At 51.1% G+C, this 17,290-nt stretch overlaps 1 protein-coding gene across 3 annotated transcripts in view; it reads right to left on the reverse strand.

Moving 5' to 3' along the window:
• The window catches only part of cdk12 (cyclin dependent kinase 12), a 41,456-nt gene extending 24,447 nt beyond the window's left edge, over nucleotides 1-17,009 (reverse strand). For 2 of the 3 annotated variants that reach the window (XM_083524341.1, XM_083524342.1), the window contains exons 1-13: nucleotides 16,227-17,009; nucleotides 15,114-16,128; nucleotides 5,868-6,518; nucleotides 5,588-5,794; nucleotides 5,357-5,496; nucleotides 4,173-4,343; nucleotides 3,816-4,005; nucleotides 3,435-3,491; nucleotides 3,219-3,320; nucleotides 2,919-2,996; nucleotides 2,132-2,248; nucleotides 1,126-1,257; nucleotides 479-678 (exon numbers count right to left, since the gene is read on the reverse strand). In XM_083524341.1, coding sequence (XP_083380467.1) covers nucleotides 479-678; nucleotides 1,126-1,257; nucleotides 2,132-2,248; nucleotides 2,919-2,996; nucleotides 3,219-3,320; nucleotides 3,435-3,491; nucleotides 3,816-4,005; nucleotides 4,173-4,343; nucleotides 5,357-5,496; nucleotides 5,588-5,794; nucleotides 5,868-6,518; nucleotides 15,114-16,099 — 3,031 coding nt within the window. In that variant the 5' untranslated portion in view covers nucleotides 16,100-16,128; nucleotides 16,227-17,009. The remainder of the gene's footprint in view (nucleotides 1-478; nucleotides 679-1,125; nucleotides 1,258-2,131; nucleotides 2,249-2,918; nucleotides 2,997-3,218; nucleotides 3,321-3,434; nucleotides 3,492-3,815; nucleotides 4,006-4,172; nucleotides 4,344-5,356; nucleotides 5,497-5,587; nucleotides 5,795-5,867; nucleotides 6,519-15,113; nucleotides 16,129-16,226) is intronic. The other variant, XR_014530683.1, reaches the window with a different exon arrangement.
• Between the last annotated feature and the right edge of the window lie 281 nt (nucleotides 17,010-17,290).

Consider the following 17,290-nt stretch of genomic DNA (forward strand, 5'->3'; position numbering starts at 1 on the left):
ACCTGTGAGATCAGTGTGTGTGTGTGTGTGTGTGTGTGTGTGTGTGAGAGATGTACACCTGTGAGATCAGTGTGTGTGTGTGTGTGTGTGTGTGTGTGAGAGAGATGTACACCTGTGAGATCAGTGTGTGTGTGTGTGTGTGTGTGTGTGTGTGTGAGAGAGATGTACACCTGTGAGATCAGTGTGTGTGTGTGTGTGTGTGTGTGTGTGTGAGAGAGATGTACACCTGTGAGATCAGTGTGTGTGTGTGTGTGTGTGTGTGTGTGTGTGTGAGAGAGATGTACACCTGTGAGATCAGTGTGTGTGTGTGTGTGTGTGTGTGTGTGTGTGTGAGAGATGTACACCTGTGAGATCAGTGTGTGTGTGTGTGTGTGTGTGTGTGAGAGATGTACACCTGTGAGATCAGTGTGTGTGTGTGTGTGTGTGTGTGTGTGTGTGTGTGTGTGTGTGTGTGTGTGTGTGTGAGAGAGATGTACACCTGTGAGATCAGTGTGTGTGGCTGGGGGAGCTGCTGGAGAGGAGCTGGCTGCTGATTGGTTGTTGTCTCGGCTGGTTGTGCTCCCCGAGTCCTTCTGCTGCACTGCTTTCTGAACAGGCGGGTCCTCGGTCAGCCCACTCTGCCTCTGTCTCCGCCTCTTCTTACTCCACAACTCATGACAGTCCTGCCAGTGGGGTAAACTACACACACACACACACACACACACACACACACTAAGGCCATATCCACACTGTTTTTGTTTGATGACGTATATTTTTCTCTCCATTGTGTTTCCCTCCACACTGATGGTGTTTTTAAACAATGAAAAACACCGTTTTCGTGTCGCAGTGTAGGGAAAATGCAGGCTTTCAAGAACGATGGCGGGTTTATTTTTTATTGCCGCAACATTTCAAAGAGCCGGAAAAAGGCGGAAATTACGCGGCTCGAATCGTGTTCCGTTTCGCTCGTGCGCTGTACAGGAACGTGAGCGATTCCAGACGTTTCAGTGTGGATGAGTGAGTTTTGGGAATCGATTGAAAACGAAATTGTGGACATGGAGAGCTTTTTAGATGCGTTTATCTGGATTAGTGTAGACAGAGCCTGAGGGAGATGACCGTGGTCACGTGAGGAACCTTGAGGACACTCACTCTGGAGGTGGCATCTTGCTGGGGTCGACGTCAGAGAGGAAGCCGCTGGCCAGGGCCTGCTCTGCTGTACACCTGCGCAAGGGGTCGAGGGTCAACATACGGTCAAACAGGTCCAGAGCTGGAGAGGGCAAACTGAGAGAGAGAGAGAGAGAGAGAGAGAGAGAGAGAGTAAGAGAATAGATATGTATTTTTTTCCCTTTAACACCACAGCTATGCTCACGGTGAAAGTCAAAGTCACGTTAAAGTGAGTGTTAGTCATTCAGGGGGCAAAGCAGATTGATGTTGGGCTCTGAAGTGCAGATCAACATATAACAGTCAGTAGGATAGAAAGGTACCGTGTTTCCCTGGAAATAAGATCACGTCTTATATACGTTTCTGCTCCAAAACAGGTACGGCTTATTTTCAGGGAATATCTTTTAGTTTCATGTAGAACAATCTACCGGTACATCTGTTGATGTATGGGACAAAAATCTATACATCATTTACTTCATATTGCTCTCGTTATCATCATCATCCAGTCTGACGATCTTAACGAGGGCTTATCTTCAGGGAAACACGGTAACAAGACAGTAGACAATACACAAAGATAACAACAGACACTAACAAGGCTAAAGATTGCAGTCAGTACAGGCACTGAGGCTTAGTGCACAATCGTTCACACTGTAGGGTTAAGTGCACAAAGTGATGAGAAAGAAAGAGCACGAGTCTGCATAGAGCACACCATCAGAGTGAAAAAGTGTGTGGTTCAGCTGTTATAGTCATGACGGGTACATTGGGTCTTTTTGGGTTTTTTGTTTGGTTTTGGTTTCAGTTTGGTTTTTAGTTGCCAAAGTTTAGTTTAACAACAAATAAACTAAATTTAGTTACGGCTCATTTTTCTAAAAAAAAAAAAAAAGCTTAAATACATTTGGATTGACTGTTACCATGGTAAAAGTGTGAGTGAATTATACAATATACAGAGCAGCCTATACAATACTACAACACAAACACACACACGTGAACTCACAAGGAGAACTCCTCGCGTAAGCGGCGTCTGTACTGCTTCTTGGGCTTCATGGTGTTGAAGTAAGGCAGCTTAATGACGTCAGGCCAGGCTGCAGGACACGGACTGCCACACAGACGACTGTCTCACACACACACACACACACACACACACACACACACACACACACACACACACACACACACACACACACACACACACACACACACACACACACTAAATATCCAAGATAAACAGAAAGGGTTCTAAACATACACAGGTATAAGCAGGAATATATTCATACTGATTTTAATAAATTCATACTAATACATTTTAATTACTTTATCAATTTTAGTTATATAACATGACCAAAAGTATGTGCACCCCTGACCATCATACGCGTGATTTTTCCCCAAATTGCTGCGCACGCGCACACACACGTATAAAATGTCTCTATATGCTATATCGTTATAGTTTCTATCAGAACGCAGATTCCCAACCCTGCTCCAGCATGATGATCCTGTACACACACCTTGATGGTGTAAAGGATGGACTGGAAGATCTCTAGCCCTGACCTCTTTAACCACAATCAACACTTCTGTGATGAACTGAAACGGAAGACTCCTTACTTCAGTGTGTGACTAACCCCCATAGCCATGCCCCAGGTCTAGCAGAAAGATTTCCCAAAGAACTGGAGCTCATAATAGCAAAATGAGGTTCAGCGTGTAGTATATACAGGTGTGCTGCTCAGGTGTGCACATACTTTTGACTAAATGGTATACTGCCCCTCTGTAAGTGCTCGAACACAGACCTGATGAGCTCGAGCTGCAGAAGCTCCTGGTTTGCCTGGAAAATGGGCTTCTTGGTGAAAAGCTCTCCCAGAATGCACCTGGACAGCAAGGAGAGGAAAAGGACAGATTATGTGCGTGATGATATCGCCCCCTAGTGACAACCAGGGAGAGTTTAGAAGCCTCTCACTGACTCGACAGGAAGTGATGTAAGGAGACACGTGATGATCGGTGTGATGGGGGTTAAAGAATAATAATATTTTCATATTGACTGAGTGTGTGTGTGTGTGTGTGTGTGTGTGTGTGTGTGTGTGTGTGTGTACCCGCAGCTCCAGACATCAATGGCAGGTGTGTATCTCTCCTCTCCCAGCAGCAGCTCAGGTGGGCGGTACCACAGTGTTATCACCTTATTGGTGTACGGCCGACTGGAAATGACCAATCGGAGACGAGTTCAGTAACACACACACACACACACACACACACACACACACACACACACACACACAATACATAAGAATCAAAGAATACAGTGAGCTCACCTTTCCTCTGAGTTATAGAGACGAGCCAACCCAAAATCAGCCAGCTTTATCTGCCCACTGCGAAGAGGAAGGGGTAGAGTGGGGGAGGGGGGTATAGTGAGGGGAGAAGGAGGAGTGAAGAGGGAGAGAGAGAGAGAGAGAGAGAGAGAGAGAGGGAAAGGTGAAAAAAGAGAAAGTAAACAGGGGAGAGAAAGAGGAGATAAAGGGAGAAGAGAGAGGGGGTTATTTATGTTTGCATGTACACTCGCTTTAACAACTGCATCACATCATAACATTCACACTGTACAGAAGGACAACATTGTGTGTGTACCTGTTGTTGAGCAGGATTTTGGAACACTGGGTGTCCCTATTGTGTGTGTGTGTGTGTGTGTGTGTGTGTACCTGTTGTTGAGCAGGATGTTGGAACACTTGATGTCCCTGTGTAGGAAGTTCTTCTTGTGACAGTAGTCAAGTCCCTCCATTAGTTGCCTCATGAAGCTGCGGATGTGTTCGTGTGAGAAGGAGACGAGACCCGACTCCAACAGTCCCATCAGGTCGTGGTCCATGTACTCAAACACCAGGTAGAACGCTCCTACAGTCACACACACAGTAAAGCCAAATAGATTACTTCTTGGTAATGGAATTACTGAAGTTATGTGAGCAGAGGGTTTTTTTTTTACTGTCAGCGCTGTGTGTGTGTGTGTGTGTGTGTGTGTGTGTGTGTGAGTGTGAGAGAGAGAGATGGAGAGAGAGAGAGACCTTTGTCCTTTTTAAAGTCAAGAGCATCCTGCTTGTCAGTGACGATCTCCTTCATGTTGACGACACTGCGGTGGTTTAACTGTCTGAGGATTTTAATCTCGCGAATGGCTGTGATGGGGAAGCCCTCCTTCTCATTATCCAAACGCACCTTCTTCAGGGCCACCAGCTCACCTGCACACGCACACACACCTTACAGTTGCGCCAGACTCCCATGAGCACAAATACACATACCCTCCTACACCCACAAATACACATACATACCCATACCCAAATCCCCATACCCATCTACACCAACCTACACCCACACATACCAATACACACCTCCCCATACCCATACCCCCCTTTCCCATACCCACCTCCCCATACCCATACCCCCCTTTCCCATACCCACCTCCCCATACCCCCCTTTCCCATACCCACCTCCCCATACCCCCCTTTCCCATACCCACCTCCCCATACCCCCCTTTCCCATACCCACCTCCCCATACCCCCCTTTCCCATACCCACCTCCCCATACCCCCCTTTCCCATACCCACCTCCCCATACCCCCCTTTCCCATACCCACCTCCCCATACCCCCCTTTCCCATACCCACCTCCCCATACCCCCCTTTCCCATACCCACCTCCCCATACCCCCCTTTCCCATACCCACCTCCCCATACCCCCCTTTCCCATACCCACCTCCCCATACCCCCCTTTCCCATACCCACCTCCCCATACCCCCCTTTCCCATACCCACCTCCCCATACCCCCCTTTCCCATACCCACCTCCCCATACCCATACCCACCTCCCCATACCCATACCCACCTCCCCATACCCCCCTTTCCCATACCCACCTCCCCATACCCATACCCCCCTTTCCCATACCCACCTCCCCATACCCCCCTTTCCCATACCCACCTCCCCATACCCCCCTTTCCCATACCCACCTCCTCATACCCATACCCATACCCCCCTTTCCCATACCCATACACCCATACCCCCCTTTCCCATACCCATACACCCACCCCCCTTTCCCATACCCCCCTTTCCCATACCCCCACCCCCCTTTCCCATACCCCCCTTTCCCATACCCCCCTTTCCCATACCCCCCTTTCCCATACCCATCTACACACACACACACACACACACACACACACACACACACACACACACACACACACACACACACACACACACACACCTGTGTCCTTCTCTCTGGCTTTGTACACCTGGCCATACGTTCCTTCTCCGATGATGCCTATGATGTCGAACTTGTCCACACAGCGTTTCCCCCAGTCGATCTGTGTCTGTCTCTTCTCACCAAAACGAGGGGAGCAGAACCTACACACACCAACACACAGTTGGTCTTGTCTGTAATCATTATGGCTGTGTGTCCTGCAGAATTTTCACAAAAAAAAATCCACACACTTACTTTGGTCTCTTCTTATAAGTGGGCTGTACAGGAGGCGGGGCTTCTTGCACTGGCGAAAGCGGCGGAGATGAATCCATTCCAGTTAATAAAGGTGGGAGGGGCAAATCACTGAGGAGGCGTGTCCTAACCTCTTTCTCCCTCTCTTTCTCCCTTTCTCTCTCTCGTTCTTTCCTGGAGGTACGGTGAGTGGGCGTGGCCTTCTTCGGACTGAGGAATTAAACATCAATTAAAAAGACACTATTACACATATTGCTCTGTGTGTGTGTGTGTGTGTACACACCTGTCCCTGCAGTCTCCCAGTAGTACCGGTGGTAGGGGGAGGGGTGGAAGCGTGGAGGTTTTGATAGGCGTGGATTTGTGGGCGGGGCTTTTAGACTGAGACGGTAGGGCTGAAGATGTAGGTGGGACCGAAGCAGGAAGTGGAGGAGGGGAGTTCAGAGGAAATGGTGGTGGAGAATTTAAAGGAAGTGGGGGTGGAGAATTTAAAGGAAGTGGGGGTGGAGAATTTAAAGGAAGTGGGGGCGGAGAGTTTGCAGGAAGTGGAGGAGGGGGTGGCGCTACGTCTATTTCCCCTGATGAAATGAGATTGGGAACAGAAGAAAGCTCAGGTGCTGGGGGCGGGGCTGGCTCTGGCTCCACCTTCTGGTCTGGAGGTTGAGTGGGCGGGGTCACAGCCGGTTGAGTGGGCGGGGTTGCAGCCGCCCGAGCTGCTGCTGCGGCTTGTCTCTCTTTTTTCCTGCGTGTAAGCTCCGCCCCCAGGCTCGACGAGATGGGCAGGCGAGAGGAAGGAGATCGGCTGGCTGGGCGGCTCCTGGAGGCGGAGCTCCCACTGGCTCCACCTAGTGACGAATGTTTCTTGCTGCGTGAGTGTGAGGTGGATCGGCGAGAGGACGAGTACAGAGGAGAGCGACTGCGAGACCTGATCGAGCGTCTGAAAAACAAAAATGCACAAAAACGCTCATAACTGATGATCATGTGATCTACTAATCATTAGTGTGGCCATGCCCCTAAAACAAAGGGTTGCAGGTGTGTGTGATAATGCGGAGTGTGTTAAAATTGTAACTGTCCAGAACTTGAACATGAACATAACACAGTAACATTGTTGTTTCTATGGTAACGGCAATATAGCTAATAAACTGCTAGCAGTACAGGAAAGCTGCAGTACAATAATCTCAGGTGAACTGGATTTATTTGCCAATAGGTTACAGAACTTGCTATAGTATTGAGACCAGTGTTGGGCAGTCAGGGTCAGTAAACACTTCTCTACTGGTCTGAACACTATCAGAAGCACTGACCTACATTGACAACATAAACTCTAAAATTTGTTCCATGAAACTGTATTAATTTATTCCATCAGTTTCTTCTCTTCATGTTGTAGTGTTTCTCTCGGCTGCACTGCTTCAGCACGTGTGTGTGGATGGATTTTTTGTCCAATCAGATTTCAGTCTCTATGTGCTGCCATGTGAATCTAATCTGCTCAGAACCTTCAGAATCAGTACTGCTGGACTTTTACCATCGAGAATATTACCAACAGCTCTGTTTCTTTATCCAATCAGATTTCAGATTCTCCTCACAGAGCAGATCACTGGCCCAGAATAGCGTCAGCATTTCTCCGTCCTCTGATTGGTTGTTTAGAGGGAAACTGTTACAGCCGAGTTTGACTGGTAAAACACGTGTGTAGCTCTGCATGGATGTATTTGATGAGGGCGTAAGTGAAAGGTGTACAATGGAGGTGTGTGATGGCGGTGTACGATGGAGGTGTGTGATGGCGGTGTACGATGGAGGTGTGTGATGGAGGTGTGTGATGGCGGTGTATAATGGAGGTGTGTGATGGCGGTGTATAATGGAGGTGTGTGATGGCGGTGTATAATGGAGGTGTGTGATGGCGGTGTATAATGGAGGTGTGTGATGGCGGTGTATAATGGAGGTGTGTGATGGCGGTGTATAATGGAGGTGTGTGATGGCGGTGTATAATGGAGGTGTGTGATGGCGGTGTATAATGGAGGTGTGTGATGGCGGTGTATAATGGAGGTGTGTGATTGTGTGTGTGATGGTGTACGATGTAGGTGTGTGATGGCGGTGTATAATGGAGGTGTGTGATGGTGTACGATGGAGGTGTGTGATGGCGGTGTATAATGGAGGTGGGTGAAGGTGTGTGATTGTGTATAATGGAGGTGTGTGATGGTGTACGATGGAGGTTTGTGATTGTGGTGAATCATGGAGGTGGGTGATGGTGGTGTACAACGGTGGTGTACAATGGAGATGTGTGATAATTGTGTATGATTGAGGTGTGTGATGGTGATGTACGATGGAGGTGTGTAATGATGGTGTACAATGGAGGTGTGTGATGATGGTGTACAATGGAGGTGTGTGATGATGGTGTACAATGGAGGTGTGTGATGATGGTGTACAATGGAGGTGTGTGATGATGGTGTACAATGGAGGTGTGTGATGATGGTGTACAATGGAGGTGTGTGATGATGGTGTACAATGGAGGTGTGTGATGATGGTGTACAATGGAGGTGTGTGATGATGGTGTACAATGGAGGTGTGTGATGGCGGGTGTGTGATGGTGTATGATGGAGGTGTGTGATGATGGTGTAGAATTGAGGGGTGTGATGCTGGCCTATGATTAAGGTTTGTGAAGGCGATGCGCAATGGCGGTGGGCGATGATGGTCTATAATAGAGGTGTGTGATGGCGGGTGTGTGATTGTGTGTGATGGAGGTGCGCGATGGAGGTGGACAACAGTAATGTACAATGGTGGTTTGACAGTGGTGTATAATGAAGGTGTGTGATGGAGGTCTATGATGGAGGTGTGTGATGGTGGTGTATGATGGAGGTGTGTGTGATGGTGTATGATGGAGGTGGGGGTGATGGTGTATGATGGAGGTGGGGGTGATGGTGTATGATGGAGGTGGGGGTGATGGTGTATGATGGAGGTGGGGGTGATGGTGTATGATGGAGGTGGGGGTGATGGTGTATGATGGAGGTGGGGGTGATGGTGTACAATAGAGGTGTGTGATGGAGTACAATGGAGGTGTATAATGGAGGTGTGAGATGGCGGTGTACAATGGAGGTGGGTGTGTGATGGGCGGGTGTGTGATGGCGGAGGTGTGTGATGGCGGAGGTGTGTGATGGCGTATGATGGAGGCGTGTGATGGAGGCGTGTGATGGAGGCGTGTGATGGAGGCGTGTGATGGAGGCGTGTGACGGCGGCGTGTGACGGCGGCGTGTGACGGCGGCGTGTGACGGCGGCGTGTGACGGCGACGGCGGCGTGTGACGGCGGCGTGTGACGGCGGCGTGTGACGGCGGGTGTGTGACGGTGTATAATGGATGACGGTATGAGGGAGGTGTGTGATGGCGGGGGGGTGTGATGGTGTATGATGGAGGTGTGTGACGGAGGTGTGTGACGGAGGTGTGTGACGGAGGTGTGTGATGGCGGGTGTGTGATGGCAGGTGTGTGATGGCGTATGATGGATGACGGTATGACGGATGACGGTATGATGGTAAGGTGTGTGATGGCGGTGTACGATGGAGGTGTGTGATGGCGGTGTACGATGGAGGTGTGTGATGGCGGTGTGTGATGGCGGTGTATAATGGAGGTGTGTGATGGCGGTGTATAATGGAGGTGTGTGATGGCGGTGTATAATGGAGGTGTGTGATGGCGGTGTATAATGGAGGTGTGTGATGGCGGTGTATAATGGAGGTGTGTGATGGCGGTGTATAATGGAGGTGTGTGATGGCGGTGTATAATGGAGGTGTGTGATGGCGGTGTATAATGGAGGTGTGTGATGGCGGTGTATAATGGAGGTGTGTGATTGTGTGTGTGATGGTGTACGATGTAGGTGTGTGATGGCGGTGTATAATGGAGGTGTGTGATGGTGTACGATGGAGGTGTGTGATGGCGGTGTATAATGGAGGTGGGTGAAGGTGTGTGATTGTGTATAATGGAGGTGTGTGATGGTGTACGATGGAGGTTTGTGATTGTGGTGAATCATGGAGGTGGGTGATGGTGGTGTACAACGGTGGTGTACAATGGAGATGTGTGATAATTGTGTATGATTGAGGTGTGTGATGGTGATGTACGATGGAGGTGTGTAATGATGGTGTACAATGGAGGTGTGTGATGATGGTGTACAATGGAGGTGTGTGATGATGGTGTACAATGGAGGTGTGTGATGATGGTGTACAATGGAGGTGTGTGATGATGGTGTACAATGGAGGTGTGTGATGATGGTGTACAATGGAGGTGTGTGATGATGGTGTACAATGGAGGTGTGTGATGATGGTGTACAATGGAGGTGTGTGATGGCGGGTGTGTGATGGTGTATGATGGAGGTGTGTGATGATGGTGTAGAATTGAGGGGTGTGATGCTGGCCTATGATTAAGGTTTGTGAAGGCGATGCGCAATGGCGGTGGGCGATGATGGTCTATAATAGAGGTGTGTGATGGCGGGTGTGTGATTGTGTGTGATGGAGGTGCGCGATGGAGGTGGACAACAGTAATGTACAATGGTGGTTTGACAGTGGTGTATAATGAAGGTGTGTGATGGAGGTCTATGATGGAGGTGTGTGATGGTGGTGTATGATGGAGGTGTGTGATGGTGGTGTATGATGGAGGTGTGTGTGATGGTGTATGATGGAGGTGGGCGTGATGGTGTATGATGGAGGTGGGGGTGATGGTGTATGATGGAGGTGGGGGTGATGGTGTATGATGGAGGTGGGGGTGATGGTGTACAATAGAGGTGTGTGATGGAGTACAATGGAGGTGTATAATGGAGGTGTGAGATGGCGGTGTACAATGGAGGTGGGTGTGTGATGGGCGGGTGTGTGATGGCGGAGGTGTGTGATGGCGGAGGTGTGTGATGGCGTATGATGGAGGCGTGTGATGGAGGCGTGTGATGGAGGCGTGTGATGGAGGCGTGTGACGGCGGCCGGCGGCGTGTGACGGCGGCGTGTGACGGCGGGTGTGTGACGGTGTATAATGGATGACGGTATGAGGGAGGTGTGTGATGGCGGGGGGGTGTGATGGTGTATGATGGAGGTGTGTGACGGAGGTGTGTGACGGAGGTGTGTGACGGAGGTGTGTGACGGAGGTGTGTGATGGCGGGTGTGTGATGGCAGGTGTGTGATGGCGTATGATGGATGACGGTATGACGGATGACGGTATGACGGGGGTGTGTGACGGCGGGGGTGTGTGACGGCGGGGGTGTGTGACGGTGTATGATGGATGACGGTATGAGGGAGGTGTGTGATGGCGGGGGGTGTTATGGTGTATAATGGAGGTGTGTGACGGAGGTGTGTGATGGCGGGTGTGTGATGGCGGTATGACGGGGGTGTGTGATGGCGGGGGTGTGTGATGGCGGGGGTGTGTGATGGCGGGGGTGTGTGATGGCGGGGGTGTACGATGGCGGGTGTGTGATGGATGGCGGGGGTGTACGATGGCGGGTGTGTGATGGCGGTGTACGATGGCGGGTGTGTGATGGCGGTGTACGATGGCGGGTGTGTGATGGATGACGGTATGACGGAGGGGTGTGAGATGGCGGGTGTGTGATGGATGACGGTATGACGGAGGGGTGTGAGATGGCGGGTGTGTGATGGATGACGGTATGACGGAGGGGTGTGAGATGGCGGGTGTGTGATGGATGACGGTATGACGGAGGGGTGTGAGATGGCGGGTGTGTGATGGATGACGGTATGACGGAGGGGTGTGATGGCGGGGGTGTGACGGCGGGGGTGTGATGAAGGTGTGAGATGATGGTGTATGATGAAGGTGTGAGATGATGGTGTATGATGGAGGTGTGAGATGATGGTGTATGATGGAGGTGTGAGATGATGGTGTATGATGGAGGTGTGAGATGATGGTGTATGATGGAGGTGTGAGATGATGGTGTATGATGGAGGTGTGAGATGATGGTGTATGATGGAGGTGTGAGATGATGGTGTATGATGGAGGTGTGAGATGATGGTGTATGATGGAGGTGTGAGATGATGGTGTATGATGGAGGTGTGAGATGATGGTGTATGATGGAGGTGTGAGATGATGGTGTATGATGGAGGTGTGAGATGATGGTGTATGATGGAGGTGTGAGATGATGGTGTATGATGGAGGTGTGAGATGATGGTGTATGATGGAGGTGTGAGATGATGGTGTATGATGGAGGTGTGAGATGATGGTGTATGATGGAGGTGTGAGATGATGGTGTATGATGGAGGTGTGAGATGATGGTGTATGATGGAGGTGTGAGATGATGGAGGTGTGTGATGGAGGTGTGAGATGATGGAGGTGTGTGATGGAGGTGTGAGATGGCGGTGTATGAGGGCGGTGTGAGATGGCGGTGTGAGATGGCGGGTGTGTGATGGATGACGGTATGACGGAGGTGTGTGATGGCGGGGGCGTGTGATGGTGTATGATGGCGGTGTATGATGGAGGTGTGAGATGGCGGTGTGTGATGGAGGTGTGTGACGGAGGTGTGTGACGGAGGTGTGTGACGGAGGTGTGTGACGGAGGTGTGTGACGGAGGTGTGTGACGGAGGTGTGTGACGGCGGGTGTGTGACGGCAGGTGTGTGATGGCGTATGATGGATGACGGTATGACGGATGACGGTATGACGGGGGTGTGTGACGGCGGGGGTGTGTGACGGCGGGGGTGTGTGACGGCGGGGGGGTGTGACGGCGGGGGGGTGTGACGGCGGGGGTGTGTGACGGTGTATGATGGATGACGGTATGAGGGAGGTGTGTGATGGCGGGGGGTGTTATGGTGTATAATGGAGGTGTGTGACGGAGGTGTGTGATGGCGGGTGTGTGATGGCGGTATGACGGGGGTGTGTGATGGCGGGGGTGTGTGATGGCGGGGGTGTGTGATGGCGGGGGTGTGTCGTGGCGGGGGTGTGTGATGGCGGGGGTGTGCGATGGCGGGGGTGTGTGATGGCGGGGGTGTGTGATGGCGGGGGTGTACGATGGCGGGTGTGTGATGGATGACGGTATGACGGAGGGGTGTGAGATGGCGGGTGTGTGATGGATGACGGTATGACGGAGGGGTGTGATGGCGGGGGTGTGATGAAGGTGTGAGATGATGGTGTATGATGGAGGTGTGAGATGATGGTGTATGATGGAGGTGTGAGATGATGGTGTATGATGGAGGTGTGAGATGATGGTGTATGATGGAGGTGTGAGATGATGGTGTATGATGGAGGTGTGAGATGATGGTGTATGATGGAGGTGTGAGATGATGGTGTATGATGGAGGTGTGAGATGATGGTGTATGATGGAGGTGTGAGATGATGGTGTATGATGGAGGTGTGAGATGATGGTGTATGATGGAGGTGTGAGATGATGGTGTATGATGGAGGTGTGAGATGATGGTGTATGATGGAGGTGTGAGATGATGGTGTATGATGGAGGTGTGAGATGATGGTGTATGATGGAGGTGTGAGATGATGGTGTATGATGGAGGTGTGAGATGATGGTGTATGATGGAGGTGTGAGATGATGGTGTATGATGGAGGTGTGAGATGATGGTGTATGATGGAGGTGTGAGATGATGGTGTATGATGGAGGTGTGAGATGATGGTGTATGATGGAGGTGTGAGATGATGGTGTATGATGGAGGTGTGAGATGATGGTGTATGATGGAGGTGTGAGATGATGGTGTATGATGGAGGTGTGAGATGATGGTGTATGATGGAGGTGTGAGATGATGGTGTATGATGGAGGTGTGAGATGATGGTGTATGATGGAGGTGTGAGATGATGGTGTATGATGGAGGTGTGAGATGATGGTGTATGATGGAGGTGTGAGATGATGGTGTATGATGGAGGTGTGAGATGATGGTGTATGATGGAGGTGTGAGATGATGGTGTATGATGGAGGTGTGAGATGATGGTGTATGATGGAGGTGTGAGATGATGGTGTATGATGGAGGTGTGAGATGATGGTGTATGATGGAGGTGTGAGATGATGGTGTATGATGGAGGTGTGAGATGATGGTGTATGATGGAGGTGTGAGATGATGGAGGTGTGTGATGGAGGTGTGAGATGGCGGTGTATGAGGGCGGTGTGAGATGGCGGTGTGAGATGGCGGGTGTGTGATGGATGACGGTATGACGGAGGTGTGTGATGGCGGGGGCGTGTGATGGTGTATGATGGCGGTGTATGATGGAGGTGTGAGATGGCGGTGTGTGATGGAGGTGTGTGATGGAGGTGTGTGATGGAGGTGTGTGATGGAGGTGTGTGATGGAGGTGTGTGATGGAGGTGTGTGATGGAGGTGTGTGATGGAGGTGTGTGATGGAGGTGTATGATGGAGGTGTATGATGGAGGTGTATGATGGCGGGTGTGTGATGGATGACGGTATGACGGATGTGATGGCGGGGGTGTGACGGAGAGGGTGTGATGAAGGTGTGAGATGATGGTGTATGATGGAGGTGTGAGATGATGGTGTATGATGGAGGTGTGTGATGGAGGTGTATGATGGCGGTGTATGATGGCGGTGTGAGATGGCGGTGTGAGATGGCGGTGTGAGATGGCGGTGTGAGATGGATGACGGTATGACGGATGTGATGGCGGGGGTGTGACGGAGAGGGTGTGATGAAGGTGTGAGATGATGGTGTATGATGGAGGTGTGAGATGATGGTGTATGATGGAGGTGTATGATGGAGGTGTGAGATGGAGGTGTATGATGGAGGTGTGAGATGGCGGTGTATGATGGCGGTGTATGATGGCGGTGTGAGATGGCGGTGTGAGATGGCGGTGTGAGATGGCGGTGTGAGATGGCGGTGTGAGATGGCGGGTGTGTGATGGATGACGGTATGACGGAGGCGTGTGACGGCGGTGGTGTGTGACGGAGGCGTGTGTGATGATGTTGTATGATGGAGGTGTGTGATGATGGTGTATGATGGAGGTGTGTGATGATGGTGTATGATGGAGGTGTGTGATGATGGTGTATGATGATGGTGTGTGATGGAGGTGTGTGATGGAGGTGTGTGATGGAGGTGTGTGATGGAGGTGTGTGATGGAGGTGTGTGATGGAGGTGGGTGATGGAGGTGGGTGATGGAGGTGGGTGATGGAGGTGGGTGATGGAGGTATGTGATGGCGAGGTGTGCAGGTGGGTGAATGAGGTGTGTGATGATGGTGTATGATGGAGGTGTGTGATGATGGTGGTGTATGATGGAGGCGTGTGTGATGGTGGTGTGTGATGATGTTGTATGATGGAGGTGTGTGATGATGGTGTATGATGGAGGTGTGTGATGATGGTGTATGATGATGGTGTATGATGGAGGTGTGTGATGATTTTGTATGATGGAGGTGGGTGATGATTTTGTATGATGGAGGTGGGTGATGGAGGTATGTGATGGAGGTGGGTGATGGAGGTGGGTGAATGAGGTGTGTGATGATGGTGTATGATGGAGGTGTGTGTGATGATGGTGTATAGTGGAGGTGGGTGATGGTGGTGTATGATGGAGGTGTGTGATTATGGTGGGTGATGGAGGTGGGTGATGGTAAGTTGTTCAGCTGTAGCTCACCGAGACACAGGACTGGTGCTGCAGGAACGTCTGTTTGTGTACGGGCTGCCATCCCGGTCATAGCTGGAGGATCTCCTGCGCGAGTACGGACTCTCGGATCTCTGTCTGCTCCGGCGTGAGCTGTCCCGGTACGGGCTCGGGGTGTTGGCGCGGCGCCGGGACGAGTACCCGTCCTCAGGGTCCACGGGGGAGGAGACGGAGACACCGACCGCACCGGCGCCGCCACCACCACCGGTTCGAGATGACTTGCGGTTTTTGGAGGTCTTGCGGCGGTTGCGTTCCGAATGCTCACGCTCGTGTTCGTGCTCTGGTTTGTTCCGGTGAGACGGCCGGTGAGTCGAGCGGTGAGACGTCTCGTGCGATTCTTTGCTTTTGCTTTTCATCGAGGTCGAGCTGGAGGACTCAGGGAGCTGCAGAGCGACGGACGACTCCGCGGTGGCTCGTCTCGAAGCAGAGTCGGCGTCTGGCCGAGAGACGGCCCCGGCAGACGCGAGCTTGTCTCTGCTTTTCCGCTTCGCGTCTTTCACCTCCCGGTCGGTGGCCCTCTTCGCCCTGACGTCCCGGTCCCCGTCGGCACCCGATTCCCGGACCCGGTGCGGGTCTTTGGACTTTTTCCTCGAGCGTTTGCGTTTATGAGTCCGGATCTCTTTGCTGCGGTACGCCTCGTCCTGCGGTTTCAGGGCCGGGGCCACGGGGAGGTCCAGGAACTCGTCCGAGTCGGAACTGATGTCATCGTATTCCACCAAGGGCTTAATGGAAACGACAGGGGGCTCCACTGGGGAATCTGCCCTGCTGCCGTGTTTGGACGGTTTGTGGCGTTTGTTGTGCTTCGACAGGGATGAGGATGAAGATGAGGAGGATGAGGAGGAGCCTGTGGATTTGGTCTGATGAAGCCTGGAGTCGGCGCTTCCGGTGGCGGCCGGTTGGTGTTTGTATTCAGTTTCCGACTTCCGCTTGGTGACATGATGTCGGTCTGAGCCAGGCATACCTTATTCCACCGACCACCGGTCCCTTTCTGAGGGAAAGAAATCACACACAAATCCACTGAAACACACCGAATCACACACACACACACACACACACACACAGCACTGTAATGGAACAGTATCTCACACAGTTGGCGCTGCTCACGGCTTTATCCGGAACTCATCCCCGGCCAGGTTCTCCTGCAGCGCGCCTCCGGGTCTCCTCTAGCGTTGAGAAAGTCCCCCGATGAAGCGAGCATACAGCCCGCCTTACACTCCTTCTCCCCCGCTCTCAGTGTCGCTCAGGGTGAGATCTCCAGGAACCTGTTTAAGCCCCACACACTGTTAGTGAGGACACTGCGGACTCTCCTCGCCTTCTGATGCTAGCTAATATGCTAAGCTAATCGTAGCCACCTAGCAAAGCGAGCGTTTTGCTCCAAAATAAAAAAAGATGAAAGAATCTCCCCTTTTCAGTGTTTTATCCTTTTCCGTGCACCGAGGTTTTAGACTGGAGTCTTTCGGAGACTGAGAAACGAGCAGAAGTCCATCATTTATGGACAAAACCAGTGACTAAACTGGAGAAGAAAAAAAAGAACAACTTTGTAAAGCCGGTTGTTCAGTTCTGTTTACATGATTCGCTTTTTAATAGTTCAGTTAGTTTCTGTATCAGTTTATCATTTCTCGGTAATAATCACAGATTCGTGTGCAGAATTTATTCCAGTTTATTTTTGAGCGGCTCTGGAAAGAAACCAGGCCGAGATTTAGGGCGATGTTCGCGGATTTAAAGAGCCGCTCCACGGCCGCTTCACTGCACGGAGCCCGCGGCGGCCATTGTTGCTAAGCTGACACACCACTGCGCGCTCCCGCGGCCCGCCTGCCTCACTGATCCTGCGCGTGCGTGCGCGCTCACAAAAGCACATTTCCGGAGCTAAGACGGAACTGACGTTCTGCACATGCGCCGTTTTCTACTTATTTATTAATTAATTCTAATGATATTATACATATATATGTATATATATTATATGTATGTTTATATACATTTAATGTATTTACTAACAGAATAACGATATTTTTACCTTCTGCATCGAAATGAGCTTCAAATACAAAAGAAATCTGTTGAATCCCGGAAGTGCTCTCAGGAAGGGTGAAAAGCGTTGCCAGGCAACAACCAATCATGAGTCCTCGCTTTGCGCTCTGGGATTGGCTCCGCCT

This window comes from Silurus aristotelis, assembly GCF_946808225.1.
Source record: "Silurus aristotelis genome assembly, chromosome: 21".
NCBI lineage: Eukaryota > Metazoa > Chordata > Actinopteri > Siluriformes > Siluridae > Silurus > Silurus aristotelis.